The sequence below is a fragment of the Myxocyprinus asiaticus genome, chromosome 35 (genome assembly GCF_019703515.2).
Source record: "Myxocyprinus asiaticus isolate MX2 ecotype Aquarium Trade chromosome 35, UBuf_Myxa_2, whole genome shotgun sequence".
Taxonomy (NCBI): domain Eukaryota; kingdom Metazoa; phylum Chordata; class Actinopteri; order Cypriniformes; family Catostomidae; genus Myxocyprinus; species Myxocyprinus asiaticus.
The window spans coordinates 37,643,871-37,660,625 of NC_059378.1; the positions used below are offsets into that span (position 1 = coordinate 37,643,871).

The 16,755-nt window shown below is 36.0% G+C and overlaps 1 protein-coding gene across 7 annotated transcripts in view; it reads left to right on the forward strand.

Annotated features, from left to right (window-relative positions):
- LOC127426070 (calmodulin-binding transcription activator 1-like) overlaps positions 1–16,755 on the forward strand; it is a 507,664-nt gene that overhangs the window by 341,103 nt on the left and 149,806 nt on the right. For all 7 annotated transcript variants that reach the window (XM_051672554.1, XM_051672555.1, XM_051672556.1 and 4 more), the window contains one exon: positions 5,811–5,946. In XM_051672554.1, coding sequence (XP_051528514.1) covers positions 5,811–5,946 — 136 coding nt within the window. The remainder of the gene's footprint in view (positions 1–5,810; positions 5,947–16,755) is intronic.

The following is a 16,755-nucleotide window of genomic DNA, read 5'->3' on the forward strand; positions in this document are numbered from 1 at the left end:
TTTTTTTTTTTTTTTTTACCCAAAGGGTTAGCTGTGGTCTAGTGCAGACACTAATACAGCAGGGGGAAAAAACAATGCTATATACTAAAATGCAGCCATATAACTGAGATAAATAGGCTCTAATGAACATTTCAAAGAGAAAAGGCACCCCATAAGCTTTAAAAGCTGCACATACAATCAAACTCTACGGCATTTTGGCACAAATGTCTCTATCACTCAGTAGAAATTAGTCAAACAGACTGTTGCACTGTGAATTCGGCCACAGTAAGTCGAAAGTTCAGCAGCTGAAATCAGACTGTACTTACCGAAACTTCAACTACTGCCCCCAGTGGCTGAAGCTGGAAGTGTTGAACTTATGGGCATGCAAGCTGTATGTTTTGTTGTAAATGATGTAATACAGTCAAGAGGAGTGTATATTTCGCTACAATATGTCCTAATCCAAACCTTAACCCTAAACATAACCATCTGTGGGGTAAAAATGCTATTTTAGAGGGAATACGCTAAATGAATTAGCTCATCTTTGTTTGTGCATGCGATTACTTCCTGGTTTTAATGGGACAAGAACCCGTGTCTTGGAGGTTGCTCACGCAACACACTATCAGTAGCACCAGAGGCAAAAGTGATTATTTTGAATTGATGCAAATGTCTGATGGGGGATGGTGCTTGTCAGTAATTTGGCTGAATGGGGTTGATTTCAGAGTAGCGGAACATTCGAAAGCAACAAGTCAATTTCCAGTGTGATCTTGTTGACTCAAATTAGGCAGATACCAAAATGCAAAATATATACAATAAATATAATTATTGTAACATTAATACTTTTCAAAGTGTGACCGAAGACGTTTCAATTTACTTTAGTATGATAAACAATTGTTGAACATTGTTGGGTCACCACTCGATTCCCAAGTTAAAAAAGCATCCTGAAGCTAAATTTGAGTTGAATTTTAGGACTACTGGTCTATTGGTAAGCGTACGTTCCATAAAGTAATTACGTTCATCTAATCAATCATGAGTGCGATTCAGAGGTTGCATTTGTGCTCTAAAGAAAACGTTTTTACTCCACTAACGGTTAGGTTTAGGGTTGGGGTTTGGGTTAGGTGGTAGAGTTAATAAAATATGCATTCTTGTTGACTGTATCATATCTTTACAAATAAAAATTCAACTCAGTTTTGGTGCCACTCCTGGACATTTCACACAGAAACTGGAGCGCACACTTGCCCATACATTAAACAACACTTCCAGCTTTGGGCACTGGGGGCAGTGGTTTGAATTTTAGGAAGCACAGACCATAGCTGAAGAACTTTCAATCTACTGTCGCAGAATTCGGAGTACAATCAGTCTGTTTGGCAACCTTATATAAACAATAAATAAAAAGTTAATAAATAGTGGCCCAGAATGCCCCCAAAATAACTAAAAACCAAAGGGCAAAACATGGTTTGGGAGAAACGTTGTCTAAGTTGGCCCCTCCAAGCATGGCACAGCATGTTCTGTCAGTGCACTGTAGCCTTTCTAATTTGTTTTAGCAAACCACACACAGGAAACTCTCCCATGAAATCGGTCGTCACCTGTGAAATATGAGAAGGACCGGCCAATACACAGGACATAACCCGTGAACAGTCATTGCAACAATTCCTATTAAATTCAGAGCAACAATCCCAAGACCAATTGTTTCTGTGTCAAACTTAGAAGTGGGCAGAGAGGAATTCTCTAAAAACAGAAAAACAGAGGGCTAGCACTAAACTCTCAGCATAAATCGAAATAGACGTGCCAGTGTACCACACTCGAATAATGGCAACGATTTCCGAGTGTGCTGAAAGTCAAGGTTATTTACTCTGACTCGAACTTAAATCACAAAAACATTAGCAGCATATAAGATGCTGTGTTCACGCAGGTACATGGTTTCATACTGAATCACACAAATGTTTTAAACATGGCGAATAACTTTAACATTCTCTCTACTGTTATCGTGTTCGACACTGGATATTCAAAAATACATTAATTAAACTCTAACACATCTCCGTTTTAGTTTAAAGCAAGGAAAATATACTAAAGACACATTTGTGTAAACACTTCTGATTTAAACTCCAAAGTTTAACGTAATGTATTTAACTTGTGCACAACTTATACAACAGTTCTTTGTATTTGCAATTATTGCTTACCTGTTTTACTACATCACCGATACAGTCAAGGGCGTAGATTTGGCTTGAACATTGGGGGGGTTGCAGTGTGAAGAATTTATATGTTTCCATTGATTATGGTATAAATATTGGGGGGGATTGTACTTGCTTGTTTTTATTATTGGGGGGTTACCTCCCCCACATCCCCCCTGGAATCTATGCCCCTGGATACAGTTATGATAGTAATGAACTGTACGTTTCACAGATTAGCTTTAAGTGATAGAAGCTTTCCTGCAAGGCTATTACAGTAAATTTTGGTATTTTCAAATTTGTCAGTATTTTAAAACTGTTTTCAAATTCACTTTAGATTTCAGCATAGTTTTAATGCACATTCCTGGTCTCATTGTGCAAAATTCATCAATAAAATTGCTTTCTTTGTCATATTTCTTCAAAAATTTAAATACGTTATATTACACAAGTAAAATGCGTTGAGAATGATGTTTTTTGTTGACTTATGTTTTAGCAGTGGATTTGTTAGTTACAATTTAGTGTCAGTTTTAGAGTTGTTTATATCTTAAAGGTGCTGTAAGCGATTTTTTCATGGAAAAGTATGCAAAAAAAGTTCCTACTCCCTTAAAGAAATAAATGAAATAAGTTTCCTGAGATATCTCAATGGTCTGTGTGACAGCTGTAGACTTTATAAACAGCTAACAAAAATGTGTCCGCGACTGCATACACTGATGCTTTTTACGTGTCATTTATTTTGCTCATTCTAATAGTGTTGTATTTGAAGTGGATCAGTGAGGCTATGATTCATAATGTTTGTCAGTTGAGGGCGCTATTGACAGCCACAGGAACAAATAATGCTGCACCTTTGCTCGGTTTTGGTCTCAAAATTATCTTTTGAGGGCAGGGTTTTGGAATGAGGGGGCGTGGCTAATTAAAGGGCTCAGTCACGTGAAAGCTTCAGAACACTAAAATTGCTTACAGCACCTTTAAATGCAAAATAAATATAAATCTAAATATTAATAATTACAGTCTTGACCAGCACAAAATAGGTATAGTTTTAAAGCTTAAAAGCTGTGTTTTACAATGCATGTAGGCATTATGACAAAAACTGAACAAGTGCTTTGAAATTTGCAGACAAATCAGAAGTGTTCCGTTTTGATAAATTTTAATAATTATGCACTTTACATTTTATTGTAATCGGTAAAAACATCAAACTGATCAAATAGCCATGTGTCATATGTCATTGGAAAGCTCTCAAAGTGTAGAATTCAACCAGTTTTACTAACAGGCAAAAATATAGCGAGTAATAGCTAAATAGTATGTGTCTTTGACATACTGTACATGTTAAATGTAAACAGGTGTTGCTTAAATGTCATGTTTTCACTTAGAACATCACAAAAAGTAAACAGAACATAAAATATCACATACCATTAATTAGAGGAGGCGATTATCTTTAAAACAAGCACACTTACAATGTAATGCATAGATCATTAGATAATCAACACAAAGCAGTGTGCAGTCACCTTATATAAGTGCGACCTGGCTAAAAACACATTAGCTTTCCTGGATCAGATGACTTCATCGGAAATTATATAGTAAGTTGTCCAGCATCATGGAATGCTAAACCAATCAAATTAGGATTCAGATCACTGTAACCAGAGGTGAAAGTCATTTAAATATGGGCAGAGAGGATCATTCACTCTAATTACATGTGGCCACATGGAGATGGCGCCAAGTACATAACACAGACAATGTCAATGATGACTCAAATGACACAGAATGGAACTGAATGAGAACTCGTGACTCATGCCTACATGCTTTGGAGAGAGAGCATACCTTTAGTCGTTGTATTTGCAACTATTATGTTTTAATAGTTTGGAGAGGCTTTTGGATAATTGGAGACGTTTTTGGACACTAGGATCATTTTTTTTTTTTTTTTTTTTTTTTTTTTTGTAATGCTATAACTTTTAATTGCTTTGATGTATCAAAACAAAGTTTTACTCAGTTACAGGTGACATGATTGGGAATGAAACAAATGCAGTTTTTCTGAGCTACCTTACTCACCCCCTGAGATACAGTATGTAATGTCAAATCAGAAAAATAAGAAAAAAAAATTATTTATACGTTTTTTTTTTCATCAGTTTCTTAGGCTGAGAGTCTCAGAATTTATCATAATCTATATCATTAAAAAATGTAAAACATTTTCTTTAAAATTATACCAAACATTTGACACTTGTTTAGTGAACACGACTCTGTTCCCAGGTGGACTGATAAAAAGTCCAGGGTGTTTTTTTCTTGCAGAAGTTCCATCAAACCAGCCATAAGTTTTGTATTATGTTTTAAAATAGTGTTTTCCAATTTTGTGTTCTGCATGCATCAGACGTTAGAGAACGGACTGTAGGCGGTCCATGGGGTGCTGTCTGAGGCTGAGACTAATGATCAAGTGACGGAGAAAGGACCTCTTAATCGTAATTTTTTGTACAAAACAAACCCAGATGGGACTTGTGATAAGCCATATACATACAGCCCGCTGGAGTGAAGCATCAGCATTTTCCCAGTGTCACGTTCCTGACAATTCAAATGAAAGATCATTATGTGGACACTGCCATCGCTTAAAGCAAAACAAGACGTTCTCTGCGAGCGCTCTAAATGGGGAGTTCAAAGCGGCAAATCATGTAAATGTGGCTTCACGATTGCTGTAGCAAAGTGGATAGTTATTATTATTGTGGAGACTTAGGGTTTAAGAGATTTAATGCCCGTTGCGATGAAAACGCAAACTACAGGGACTAGATATTTTAATTAGTTAACCTCCCGCTTAGATTTTGGGAAATGTTTAATGTTACTTGAATTGCTGCTATTTAGTGCATTTCTATCTTTATACTGTGGAATATTTTTTGTTTTGGGAAATGTTAATACAACATTATTGTTTTCTTTTCTAAGAAGGAAATCAATGCATTTTGACAAGAAAAGATGTATATATAGTGTCAAATTTCAGCACTTTCAAAATCTGTGATTAACTATAAAACATCATGTGATCAACTGCGATTAACATTTTTAATTGACTGACAGCAAAAATTTTCGCTAAAAAGGGCTAAAAATGTCCTCTGAACCCTTAAGGACCCCCAAATTAATTCAAATTGTGGATTTCTTTTTTTTTTCTTTTTATTTCTTTTTTTTATTTGGAATGCCCAATTCCCAATTTTAATTTTGATTCATTAAGTCATTCTGAAGATATAAGCCAATACGTTTTTGGATGTGACCCATAATGTTAAATTGGCCTGTATCTTGTGAACTCAAAATTCAAACGTAACAAAACTTAGTGCACATGGACAACAGAATATTCTAAGGTCACACGCTAAATTTAATTAAGTTCTGATGCTAGGGGGCGCTCAAACTTAAGAAAATTCAAATTGCCCAACTGTGATTAAAGTAGTTGAAATTTGCCACCAAAACAAATGTGTTCACAGCACCACAAGATCTATTCTCTCAAATTTGGCTGTGTGTGTGTGTGTACTTCTCAATAATTATTAGATTTCAGTTTGCGATTCTTTTTTTAAATCATTAGTTTTTATCTTATTTTATTTTTTGTATTATGTAGTTCTCATTTCCCTCAGAGTGTATCAATGCAACTTCACCTCCAAAGAGCTGTCATCTAAACCTCTCTCTCTCTCTCTATCTCTCTCTCAGGCCACAGAATGGGTCTATGATACTCTACAACAGGAAGAAGGTGAAGTACAGAAAAGATGGCTACTGCTGGAAGAAAAGAAAAGATGGCAAAACCACTCGGGAGGATCACATGAAACTCAAAGTTCAGGGAGTGGAGGTGAGAGGCTGCACATTATTACCATCGCACAACCACAGGGAATCTTATGGATACAAATGCGTAGCATCCAACACTGTTGTTAGCAGCTTTCAGTGTGCTTGTGGCATGACTAAAATATGTTGGAATGTTTCAGATTTTCAAGAAGCCATTTCAAATGAAATCGAAAATGAAACAGGGAAGGTTGCCTTTTTTTAGACCAAGTCCCTTAGTTATTTTTTGCCTTCTTCTGATTAAGTTTACCCTAGTTTAACATGTGTGAGCAAGATATTTTGAATGGAGGATGTGTTTGCGTGCGTTTATGTGCATTGGTGTATATCACCACATGACCTTTCTAAGATCTCGCGTCGCTGGCCGTGGCGTGGCGCGTCCCTCTGCGGATAACTCTAATGTGTCAGCTCAGGCGTGGGCCCTTTAAATTAAGAACTGTAATGAAGCATGTCCCTGGTCCTGAGTTCCCGCTCACTGCCTTTAATGAAGAGAAATGTCAGCATATTGCCAATTTAGCGACATGATAGAATAGATGCACAAATGAGTGCGGGCAGCCGCCATGACGCTTTCCTCTGATGCTCTACCTGCCTGTGCGAATGAGTCGCTTACCTGATCTCCATGCCCTCATCTCTGTGAGCTTTCACGAGGAGAGGTACAGACTTTCTAGAGTCACAGAGACAACATTTAACGCAATGGTTTTGTGGTACACGCATAAACATTTACGTTTTACTTTTAGATTGCATGTATAGCCTTTAAAGGGTTCATATCATACAGACACAAACAGTCATTAGTTATTTTATAATATAGTTAATACCATTTTCTACCCTCTCGCTGACTCTGAGAATTAAATGGGCTGTTTTTTGCGACTGTGCTTTTAAGACTTCTTCATAAATGCCCTCTTTACATGTGAAATGAGAAACAGTGCTCACACATGGGTTTGCTGTCACACCATACTGTAGTTTCCACTTGCCCCAGCCTCTTTGCCTCTTTGCAAACTCTAAAGTACATTGGGACAGTCTCTCAAAACAATTTGTGGATGAGCTTGTATTAAAGGAATAATTCATCCCAAAAAACAAATTTGTTTCATTATTTATTCACCCTCATGTCTCTCTAAAACTGTATGAACACATGGAACACAAAAGCTGAATTTTGAACAAGACTTTGCAGTGTTTATTTGCAGTGTTAGGTAAGTTACTTAAAGAAACTAATCCACTACAAATTCATAATTACTTCTAAAAAATGTAATCAGATTACTTTACTGATTACTTACTAAAAAATTAAGCACATTACTAATGACTTTACTTTTAAGTTACTTTGTAAAACTCCACAGAAAAGTTTGAGTTTTTCTGCTCAACGAATTGTCTATATTTCCTCGTTGTTCATTGTACACATAAGTCATACACTTCTTTACCATATGACTAAAGGCGCAGTCACACATACCTTTGCATGGCAAAATTCCGTGGGCAAAGATGCCATGGGCGGATGCTGAGCGCATGTGAAATCACCAAAAAAATAACGGCGAAGCAGCTTGTTTTTAATGCTGCACTTGCTCTGGCAGAGTTAAGTTGAAAAGAAACTTGCCGCTAAAATGATATCCTTGTGTATATTCAGTGTTGCTGTGTATGAAGCACCGCCCGATCAGAGGTCACTGCCAAACCAAGCAACGTCCTATTGGTCAACGGCGCGAAAGTTCGCCACAAATTTCACCAAACTTGAACTCCACGCGAAATCCGCGAGGGGACATTTTTCGCCACCAGAAGTCCATCGTGCGAAATTCACGATCGTGCGGATACCTATTGAGATGACTCTATTTCACCCGCGGAATTTCGCTGTGCAAAAGTATGTGTGATTGTCTTAATAAGGGGGTGCACATCCTTCAGCTGTCACAAAAAAACGCAAACATACGTACATATAAATTCAAATTTTAAACGTGTTTTACATAAATAATATATATATTTTTATATTTATTACTCAAGCAATGTACTTAAAAGTAATTAATTTAATTGATTAAGTATGTAAAATGTAATATTGCACTACTTTTGACTTAAGTGTAATTAGATTACTGTAACTAATTACTCAACATTGTCCGCTTGTCTTATAATTAAATTGACTCTGGGCTGCTAAGCATAAAAAAGGACAAAAAAACAAAACCCACTTCAACCACAGTAAAAGTAATCGATACGACTCATGCACTATATTTCAAGACTTCTAAAGCGATACGAGCACTTTTTTGATGAACAGAACATAATTTGGTAACACTTCACAAAAAGGTTCAACATTAGTTAATGCATTAGGTATCATGAACTAACAATGAACAATATATATTTTACAGCATTTATAAATCTTTAAGGTTGGTTAATAAAATAATGTTTATTGTTAGTTTATTTTAGTTAATAATGCAGTAACTAATGTTAACAAATACAACTTTTGATTTTAAAAATGTATTACGTGAAATTAACATTTAGCAAGATTAATAAATGCTGTAAAAGTATTGATAATTGTTAATTCACGTTCACTAATGTTGTTAACTAATGTTAGAAAATTGAACCTTATTGTAAAGTGTTATCCATAATTTAAATGTTAACTCTCTAATCATTACATAAAAAAATAAAAATAAAAAAATAAATAAATTAAAGAATCATAGAAGTTTGGAGTGACATTTTCATTTTCCGGGTAAGCTATTCCTTTAATGTGTTCTTCTGATTTACTTCAGTAAGTTGAAGAAATTCACAATGAGACTTTTTGTTTATTTTTATTATTTTTATTATTTTATATTTTTATTTTTTTATTTGTTTATTTTATTTTTATTTTTATTTTATTTTTTGACTGTTGAGGAAGTTTTGAGTTCTTAAAGTTTTCATAATACTCAAAAGATTATATAACCCATTAAGATGTAATTCCAAGGCAGATGTAATGTTTAATACACATAACTTAGAAACAATTGTAATATTTACAGCATATTATAGAAGCAAACTAAAACATTTCTGTGACAAGTTAAAGTATGACAGGCATAAAAAGTCAATTTGTCAGGATGTGTAAAAAATTATGGTCGGTGCCATTCGCAGACTCCGGTATAGACCATCCCTCTGGGCTTCTTACAATATGGATCATTCCTTCAATTTGTTTGACATGTTGAAAACAGGGCAGAAAATGGGTGGACAGCTGATGCTGAATCAATAATCATACAAGATGTTTCTGTCTAGATGGACAGCTGCTTTTAAATGAACAGCGACATTCTGACTGATGATCGTTTCATCTGCACTGGGCTGAAAGGGCGACATGACAAGTCTTTTTGTCTGTTTGTTTGTTTGTTTTTTTGTTTGTTTTCCAGCTTTCCGTCCATATATTTAGATGTATTATATGTACAAGGCAGAGAGATTCAGAAATTCCCAGAGAATCATGTACTAGTATCTGAATCTTTTTATTATATCATATCGGAATAGAAATATTTTAGCCTGTTTGTGTGCCTACTCAACCAATAAACATATTTCTAATTTCAGAAATCCAATCAACCAAATTAGGAGACATTAAAGTACATTAGATTTACTTAAATCAGGTTTAAATGTATTTTATTTCATCTTTACAAGACAAGCTGAAACACACTGGTACTTTGGATCATCTCTATGGAGTAATAACACAAATGCCCAAAGGCTCGAGAGAGTTCAAATGAAAAAGTATAAAGCCTAATCTCCATAGTTTAAAGGGTTATTGTATACTTTTGTAGCTTCTTTTTTTTTTTCAATTGACATCTACTTTTAATGTCAGTCAAGGCCCTTTAGACACCAAACACACATTAAAACACTCTCTACATCCCTCCACTCTCTCTGTTTGCTCTGATAAAGAACTAAGCCTTATTACCAGCATCCACCAGAGTCCCTGGTTTCCTAGCGATGGCAGCCGTAGCCATGGGAGCGTAGTCACAGCGACAGAAAGGATAATTGCAGTAGTTAGGTCGTTTCACTATTTAAGGAAACTTCGATGATGGAGCTGCGACTGAAGCCAGAGAGGATGTGATCTTGTGAGTTTATGTGTGTGTTATGGATGAATCTCATGAAACCTGTCAAGAACTTGTCTGGGTCATATTTAAACCTGAAATCAAAAGAAAGAAATGTCATATTTTTTGATAACAAAGCATATTTTTAGGACAATTCCAAAATTTGTGCATTTTTTATTTGCTCATTTTCACGCCCAATTTCATTACTGTAATTCAAGAAATATATATTATTTAAACGGTAAAGTATGTACACATTATGGTGGTATTTGTTGTCCTGTCCTTATGCAAAATCATTGTATAACAGTAACTTTTTTCCCGTAATACAGGGGTCCCCAAACTTTTTCTACGAGGGCCACATAATTTTTCCTTTCTTTAATGGGGGGCTAGGGATGCAGCGATTAACCGGTTTCGCGATTAACCGCGCTTTAAAACGTCACGGTTAATTAATCGTAAAGGTTCTGCTAAACCGAGTGTTTCTGTTACACAGAACGGAACTGCTGCAGCTTGCGCAAAATGAAAACAAATTACACTAGCGGTGCACCATCTTAAAATGACGTGCTTATCAGAGGCACGGAGGCTGATTCAAAATCAAAACATTTACTTACTTATGCATATTAATTAGTGTGAACTGTGGGCTTGCTTCTGGCTGGTGAGAAGTCCAATGTCAGGTTCCATTCCTGTCACAGCCAGTCTCAAAGACTGATGCAAATGTTCATCAGTGAGTCTTGATCTCATCGGAGTTTTCATCAGTTTCATGCATGAAAAGGTTTGCTCACAGATATATACGTGCTGCCAAAAGTGTGGACATCTTCATTGCATGCCTTCTGATGTTTGGGTATGTCTCATTTGGGAGGGCAGCATAGAATTCAATGAGACCATTGGGCTTAAATGCGTCTTTTAGAACATCACAGTTCTGTAACTCAGCCAACTCAAACTGATAAGAAGGCAAGGCTTCGTCAATGTCGGAAGCGAAGGGGTTCTGGCGGATTTCTTTAGCGTGGACATGTAGCTCACGGAACCGCACGTCTTCTTTTTGATTGTATTCTTTGAACACAGACACTGTTTCTTGACAGATGAGACAAACAGCCACTTCTTTGCACTGAACAAAAAATAATCACTTGTCCACTTTTGGTTAAATACCCTGCATTCTGAATCAACCTTTCTCTTTCCCAACCGTTTCGCCATTTTGTCGTCTCTTTGAATTCTCGTTGGCTCGCGCGTCACCTGTTTGATCGCAATGGCACGTTATGTTGAATGTACCATTCTGTTGGTAGGTGAATTTTACAAATAATTAGGCTGTTAATAACTAAGGGAAATTTTAGTTTGAAAGCCAACCTTTATTATCAAATACAGACATGATATAAGTAAAACATATATTTAAAATTGCATTTTGAAATTGCAAAATATGTCTCTGGCATTGTTCAGAGGGCCGATCCAAATGTGGGGGCGGGCCGCATCCGGCCCGCGGGCCGTAGTTTGGGGACCCCTGCCGTAATACATTATAAAAAATACTGTATTACAATAATGAGAATTTAATGAAAACCATCAGTGAGAATAAAGGGAAATGCAAAAAAGCTGAAAATAAAATGTCCAGAAACATTACATTAATGAGAATTTAGGGAGCAAATATGCTTAATTGTCATAAGAAAAATGTCACAATGAAAAATAATCTCAATTGACCAAAAAAGATAAATTTTCTTTATAAAATATACAGTACAGTATATAAAAATATATAATAAATTAAATGTATATTCAATTTAAATTTTATATATATATATTTTGTGTGTGTGTGTGTGTGTGTGTGTATATATATATATATATATATATATATATATACACACACACACACACACACACACACACACACACACACACACACACAAAATATATATATATATAAAATTTAAATTGAACATACAAAATATGTCTCTGGCATTGTTCAGAAAATTTTAAATTAAATTTTTTAATTAAATATGACCCAGACAGCATTTATTAGATTCACCCATGAAGAATAGACAGTCTCAGTTAGAATATTTTTGTCTCATGGAATTTTCTTGCAGTGAGGTAAACTATTGTTCTACCCATACCTCTGTTTAATCCGATTCGCTTCGCGCTGTTTGCTTTGTTTTATCATCAGGTTTGATATTTAAGCCTATTATTCTGTTTAGTATAGTTTGTCTTGTTTTGACAGATGAAGTGAATGACATCACATGTGTAATGCTGCTGAAACAAATTCCACCAGCCCCAGTCGTCTGGCAAATAAAGATTCTGTTTTGAGCATTATGATTGAATGTACATACACATCTGTTGTGCGTAGACACAAACATACACTTCCACCCGAAAAGCATAAGTCTGTGAATGTAACAGATGTGCCTCTGTCGTGTGAGATGCTCTGTTCGCCTGGAGACTCACGGATTAAACCAACAGGAATAAATCAGGACTATTAGCATGGCTGCTTATGCCTAGGGAAAAGAACAGAAACATGCCGACTCCCATTGCTTGAATCAGGGAGATTAAGTGACCACTAAACCCTGCTAGTAAAACTAAAACTGACCAATCTTTTGTGTTTTGTTTATTGGCCTCCTTGCCAGCAGGGGGAGAGAGAGAACCTGCTGTAGTGAGAATGCCTAGTAAGCACACAGTATGGTTAGCTAATTTGCTTATTTTTACTCCACCAATGAAAATGCTTCCAGAAAAAGTTAAACAAAGGATAGAAATGATACATAAAGTGAAACGTTCCAGTGCTGTTATATCAGCACTCTTACAAGTTTTCATTTGAAAACACATTGATTTGGTTACATTTGCACCTCTCATCCACACTGGAACTGCGTTTTCATCCGCTGAAAACGAGCATTTCTATCTATTACTGCATACTTTGGAAAATGATGCTATTAGGAGTGTATATGTATACATTATAACCTTTAAACATGTGTCCTCATCAGGCGCAACACAATTAACCTCCTGAGACCCAAGCGTGAATGCTGTGTGCATTTTCCATTTTCTTTTTTGATTTGTAACTAGTAGCATCTTATAAGCATGCAAACAATACATTTCTAGAGCAATAACTTTCCTAAAAATTAATGGCAACATATGTGGACAGCGGGACTAAATTGTGAAATGTTAAATAATACAAGCCCATAGAATCATATTGTTTATTATGTTTCCAGGAGTGTTGGTTATACATTTTTAGAGATTACAAAACGTTACATCACAAATTAGCATAAATAATTCTAAGTAATGGCCAGAATCATCCAATCACTCCCGACCATATAGTTAAAATAAAACTATACATTATAAATTCTGAATCTATGCTGCTTACCATTGTCCCATGACTGCCAAACATGCTGAGTGGTCCAAACATCATCTGCAGCCTGACAGTGAACATTTGACAGGAAGTTTGGATTGAATGCACTTAGTTGCATAGAGAGCTACATAATGCACCCTTGCTCCCTATTTATTGAATAACTTAACCTCCATTGTGCTGTCTGTCTGCACTGGTTTCAGAACAGTTTGAAATGCACCTTATTTTCATCCTAACTCCATATAAAGCCTCTGAAAGCAACATTTTTCAGCTTTTGGATGAACCCATATTTTCTTAATGTCATAATGCACAGTGAATATAGGATTTAAGGAAACATGCTAATTAGTGTACATTGTGTTTAGCAAAGTGGTTTTTCCCGATAAATCGCTCAAATTTAAAAAATGGCATATCGGATGAAACTAGAGACTCTAATCTTTTGACTCAAACAGGTTTCAATATAAAAACTTAATTAGGTTTCACACCAGATGTAGTTCTGTTGCCATTTCTCCAAAAGACAAACTCTGCTGTGGTCGGTGCCATGTTGTTTTATCACAAGTTTAACCCTTTACTTGCTGCACAGATTCTCCTGAACTGAGAACAGTCGGTTTAAATGAATTAAAATTATGCGTTGCGTATAACGAAGCCAAAATACAATATTCACGCATGTGTACGCGCAAAAGGTTAAAAGAGACATTTTGTCATTTCTCTACCTTGTTAAAGTTTTTGTTCTAACTAGTTTCAAATGCAATTTTGTTATTCACTTGGCTTCTATATCCATTCATGCTGGGTACCTCCACCCACAGTAAAATCTCATTGGTCTAAAATCCCACTCCACATAGCTATAAATTAAATATCAAATATGATCTGATTTACTGTGAATTTGTTGTTCCATGCTGCATTTTCACTTTCAATAAGGACAAAAATGACTTGACATTGCAAATTTGCTGCATCTTGCATAATTAGGACACAGTGTAACAAATGACAGCAAATGTTTTAGGGATGTATTGCAGATGAGCAAACACTCAAAAAATTACATCTTTCAGATGAAAAAGGAGCCTCAAGGCCAACGTATACTTCAGTTTTCCATGTGCCTTAAAATTTTCACACATATATAGGCATAATATGCATAATATGTGCGGATCGTCTGCTACATAATATAATGCATCTAAACAAACATCTAAAGACGTTGCCACTGTGGGGGTGACGTCCACACCAGCAATCTAAGCAGATTTTGTCAACATGCACTGTGTTTTACAACCAACATTTCTTAAAGCCAAAATCTGCTAAATGCATTCATGCAATAAAACCAGACATGAGTCTTTAATAAGAGGAAAAGGCTAGGCTAGCCAAAATTCATCTGAAGCACCCTGACCTTTTCAAGGCCCATGGCTAAGGGTGAAGTTTGATTGGAGTGACTCAGCAGGTGTGTTTGTGTCTCTCTCCACACCCCTCCTTTTCCTCTCGATCCACTCAAATTAATTTGGAACTCACAGCAGGTAGATATATCGAACCCCGAATCCCCGGTGTGGAGGCTGGAGCAGAAATAAAGGCAGAAATCCAGAAAGAAACTTTGTGAATGAGTAAGACGATCGTGAAGGAGCCTCTGAGGAGAACACGAGTGAGCGTGTGAGGTACAGAGTGGGAAAATAAAAGTGTATGGATTATTGCTCGAGCTGCCGGGAATTCCCAGAGCGGTAAAAGACAAGATGGCTGCCAATGGGACTGGAAACTGTCAACTTGTGTTTGTCATCGAGTTCCAGCACTCTCTAACTCTATCTTTTTCTCTGTCTCGCATACTTTCATATGCTTTTTGTGGACATGAAACACCATATTGTATACAGTATTTGTCAAAGCTAATCTCACCCAGCTAAGGGAGTTGAGGTTTCTTGAAAAGAGGAACCTTTTCCCCGAAATTAGATAATGTGCTTCTTCGTGTCTTGCTTTTCCAATGTTAGTACTGCACTCCCATAAACCCTTATTCAAATCTGTGCAAAGTTTTATTTGATTAGGCTAAAAGCATACATCAATTTAGAGGAATGTTTAACTGCTACTTAAAAGCAAATTGTATCATTTCGGAGATTGTGCTAAAATGATAAACTCGCCAACAACTCGCCGTGTTTCTTGTGAAAGACGATATCTCAAACGTCTTTCTGTATGTGTGTCTCATAACATAGATGTGAAACGTAGCTCTGTGTCTCTGTCTCATTTCCAAATAGCTGTTGATAGACAGTGGCAAGAAAAAGTTTGTGAACCCTTTGGAATTAGCTGGTTTTCTGCATTAATTGCTCAATAAATTTGATCTCGTCTTCATTAAAGTCACAAGTATAGACAATCACAATGTGCTTAAGTTAATAAAACACAAACAATTATAATCTTTCATGTTTTTATTGAACACATCCCATTAAACATTAACAGTGCTGTGGAAAAAGTAAGTGAATCCCTAGGCTAAAGACAACAAAAAAGCTCATTAGAGTCAGGAGTTGGCAAACCTGGCATCCAGTTAATGAAACGAGATTGGAGGTGGGGTTAGAGATATTTTGACTTATAAAAAGCACTCAAACATTTTGAGTTTGCTATTCACAAGAAGCATCTGCTGACATGGACCATGCCTCGCAAAAAAAGAGATTTCAAAAGACCTACGATCAAGATTTGTTGCTTTGCATAAAGCTGGAAAGTGTTACAAAGTTATGCTGAAGAGCTTAGATATTCATTTTTCCACAGTTAGACAAATTGTCTATAAATAGAAACGATTTAGTACTGTGGCTACTCCCCCTAGAAGTTGCCATCCAGCCAAGTAGACTCAAAAGGCACACCGCAGCATGCTCAATGATGTAAAAAAAAAAGAACCTTAGAGTGAGCTAAAGACTTGAAGGAATCATTGGAACTGGTTAACATCTCTGTTCATGAGTCTACCATGCTGAAAAAATTAAACAGGCATGGTGTCCATGGCAGGAAACCACGAAGGAAGCCACTGCTTTCCAACAAAAAACATTGCTGCCCGCCTGAAGCTTGACAAAGACCACCTTGACACTCCACGAAGAAAAATATTTTGTTTATTGCTATATTTCAACTATCATAAAACAAGGTGTGTTCTAGTTTTATTAGTTTATATTTAGTATAAATGTTTATGTTCAGTTTAATATTGTCACCCTAATTTTAGTGTAGCTAACTACTTTATTTAAAGTGTAGCTTGACTATAGTTTAACTGGACCCACTTTATATTAGGTGTCTTTAATTTCTATGCACTTAAGCATTTGATACAATGTATTATTATGTAAATATGTGTTGTTGAATTGTACTTCCATTTAAAGTACCTGCATTTAATGACATCTGTAGTTACACTGTTAACCTTACCCCTAATCCTAATCCAACCCAACCCTAACCCTAAACCTACCCATACCTCAACCACAGTAGCAGCACATGTGAATCTTGTGAGAATTTTGCAGAACAACATGTAGTTACAAATTAATTAAATTATATTGTATGTATTTTAATGTTAGAACATAATATTTAAAGACACCTTATA